The sequence below is a fragment of the Tenrec ecaudatus genome, chromosome 4 (genome assembly GCF_050624435.1).
Source record: "Tenrec ecaudatus isolate mTenEca1 chromosome 4, mTenEca1.hap1, whole genome shotgun sequence".
Taxonomy (NCBI): Eukaryota; Metazoa; Chordata; class Mammalia; order Afrosoricida; family Tenrecidae; genus Tenrec; species Tenrec ecaudatus.
In genome coordinates, this window is record NC_134533.1 from 18,274,557 (window position 1) to 18,277,501 (window position 2,945).

At 41.0% G+C, this 2,945-nt stretch overlaps 1 protein-coding gene across 1 annotated transcript; it reads right to left on the minus strand.

The window, feature by feature from the left end:
- Positions 1-634: 634 nt before the first annotated feature.
- OR5AR1 (olfactory receptor family 5 subfamily AR member 1) lies at positions 635-1,567 on the minus strand. The gene has a single exon (XM_075548125.1). The coding sequence runs from the start codon at positions 1,565-1,567 to the stop codon at positions 635-637; it is 933 nt and encodes a 310-aa protein (XP_075404240.1).
- Between the last annotated feature and the right edge of the window lie 1,378 nt (positions 1,568-2,945).

Sequence of the window (2,945 nt, forward strand, 5' to 3'; positions counted from 1 at the left end):
GCAGCAAAGATTAGCTCTCATGCTTGGGTTTTGCATAGCTACTGATTCTGCTATTGGTAGAGCCAGACTTAGAGAAAAAATATAAAGTAACTAAATATAAAAATTGCTTGTTGACAAAATGAGTATCTTACGTTTGTATTCTCCAGGCACATACTTGCTAGTCATATTTTTGTTTTCCTGAATATATGAATCGACAGATGCAGAACTGAGTACAGTTATCCAACACACCAAAGCCATGTCCCTTGTATTTAACTAAATTTTATTTAACTTCCTTTCAGAGTAGAGAATGCTTAATATATGGGCCTGGTTTTCCTTTTGGCCTTGAAAGATCTGTTTTAGATATCTTGGTTCAAGCATTGCCTCCATTTCTAATCAATAAAATAGAAACAAACAAACAAAACCAAATACTCCTCCCTCCTAAACAGTGCTTCTTGGTTTACCTGTCTTTCAAAATATTAACTTATGCTTATTTGGTAGTTATAATCTGTATTTATTATAGGTGTTTCTTCAGAATGTAAGGGTCACTCATCTTGTAAAAGGCAAATTGGTTGTTTTTCTCGGACAGATATTTACATTTCCTACTTGCGGCCCAGCCTTCTACCACTATCACTTGTGATAATCACAGGTGATCATTTTATTGAGGTTTTTTCCCAATTAGTTTTTTGAAAGCCGCCTTCACATCCTTGTTTCGCAGACTGTAGATCAAAGGATTCAACATAGGGATAATGATTGTGTAGAACACAGAGGCCCACTTGTCTTGGTCCAGGGAGTAACTGGATGTGGGTCTCAGGTACATAAACATGACGGTTCCATAGAAGAGGGTAACCCCGGTAAGGTGTGATCCACAGGTGGAGAAAGCTTTAAGGCGGCCTTCTGCTGAGCGCATCCTGATGATGGCAATGAGGATGAAGAAATAGGAGATGAAGATGATGAGGATGGTGCTGAATTCAATGAAGCCACACAGACTGAAGAGCAAGATCTCACTGATGTAGGTGTCAGAGCAGGAGAGGGCCAAGAGGGGGGGGATTTCACAGAAGAAGTGGTTGATGATATTTGACCCACAGTAACTCAAGCTGAAGGTAAGGGATGTGTGGGCTACCAAACTCACCAGACCAGCACAGTAAGAGCCCAGCATAAGCGCCAAGCAGACCTGCTTTGACATGAGAGTACTATAGTGGAGGGGTCGACATATGGCCACAAAACGGTCATAGGCCATGGCAGCCAGGACATAGCACTCAGCATCCACAAAGCCGACAAAGAAAGCAAACTGGGTGGCACAGCTGGCGAAGGAGATCACTTTGTGCTCCGTGAGGAAGTCAGCCAGCATCCTGGGGGCGATGGCTGAGGAGTAGCCCAAGTCCACAAAGGAGAGATTACAGAGGAAAAAATACATGGGTGTGTGCAGCTGCGTGTCTGTTATGATAAGGATAATCATCCCTACATTCCCTATTACATTGACCATGTAGACCGCTAGGAAGACCACAAAGAAGATGATCTGCAATTGAGGGTCTTGGGTGATTCCCATAAAGATGAACTCAGTCACAACTGAATGATTCTGATGATCCATTTCTTTAGTTTTATATATCTGGCTGTGATTACCTGACTGTCGAGAATTCCCAGTTGCTGGAAATATTCAGACTAGAAAAAGGGAGAAATCCTAAGCAAGGCACACTATCTGCATATATATTTTCTGTAGCAGATTAAGGTTTTCTTTGGGGATGATTCTTAAAATTCTTTCCAGTAATAAGATTTTATGACATAGGGCGACTTGTGTGGTTTTGGTGAAGGTGATGGCTGCGTTCTCTTCAGGAGCACAATAAACGTGGATATTTCTGGTCTGGAGACTGCACGTGAAGCTTCGTCAAGGATACAGGTGTTCTGAAGTCATCTGTTGCATTGTAACAACTTGAGCCCGTCTGACAATTATTTATGAACAAAGAACAGTAGTTTTGAATGCTCCTTTCTTCTTTCTAATGCAAAGCAAATATAAATGTGCTTAATGTGGAACTGTCTATTTTTATTGTAGGTAGGCATAACAAGAAAGCACAAAATAAAAGACGTTGGAACCTCAAAGTAGAACACATAACATACACATTTACAGAAAGTGAAATACCTGGAGTGTAAGGAGTTATATATAAAAACAAAGTGGATAATATGATTTTGAAATGTCTGTGTTTTCTGAGTCTTTATTAGATGCAAAATCCTTATGGAAAGTTTTGCATGCATTACAAAATTTTATCATCACAAAAATCTATAAGGTAGCCATAAGATGATCTTCATATTTCATATATTTTCTATAAAGGAACCCACAAGCCAAAGATAGATATAGTCAGTAAGTAGCAAATCTGAATCTGACTCTAGTATTCAGTCAACTATACTGACTTGTTATATGTAACTCGATGGAGGTAAAATCTATTTCCTTATTTTGTGCATGTTATTCATGGCCAAAGAACCAATTTTTAGGTTTTCCTGATCTTTGGAAGCACCCAGAGGTCAGGCATGGCCTGATTAAACAGAAGATACATCTGTGCCTTTGGGAAATTCAGTTATCTAATCAAGAGTCTGTTGCATAGTTCCTTTCAGAGTTAGGATCCAATGATTAACATTGCACTAACCCACCCAAGGGGAGGGTATTGTTTACATCTCCACAGGGAAAGAGGGACCAGGCTTCAACCTGGTGCTCCAAGATGCCCTTGCAACATACCGGCATGAAGCAGGGAACCAATAGAGAGGACTGATGGGCTGGTCCCAATTCCAACTACATGGACAGCCCCCCTCTCCACAGAATAATTCACTTCAGAGTACAACATTGAAGCTACAGCTCAGGGAGAGGGACATGTCTGATCAGAGCACACAGGAGCAAATGAAGGGAGAGGAAGAGAGAGTGGAACACATCCTGGCCCACCAAGCCCTGAGGATGATATTTCCACTCAGAGCAGTCAAAG

Coding starts and splice junctions, on each gene's coding strand:
- OR5AR1 (XM_075548125.1), bottom strand. CDS start 1,567: ATGGATCATCAGAATCATTCAGTTGTGACTGAGTTCATCTTTATGGGA.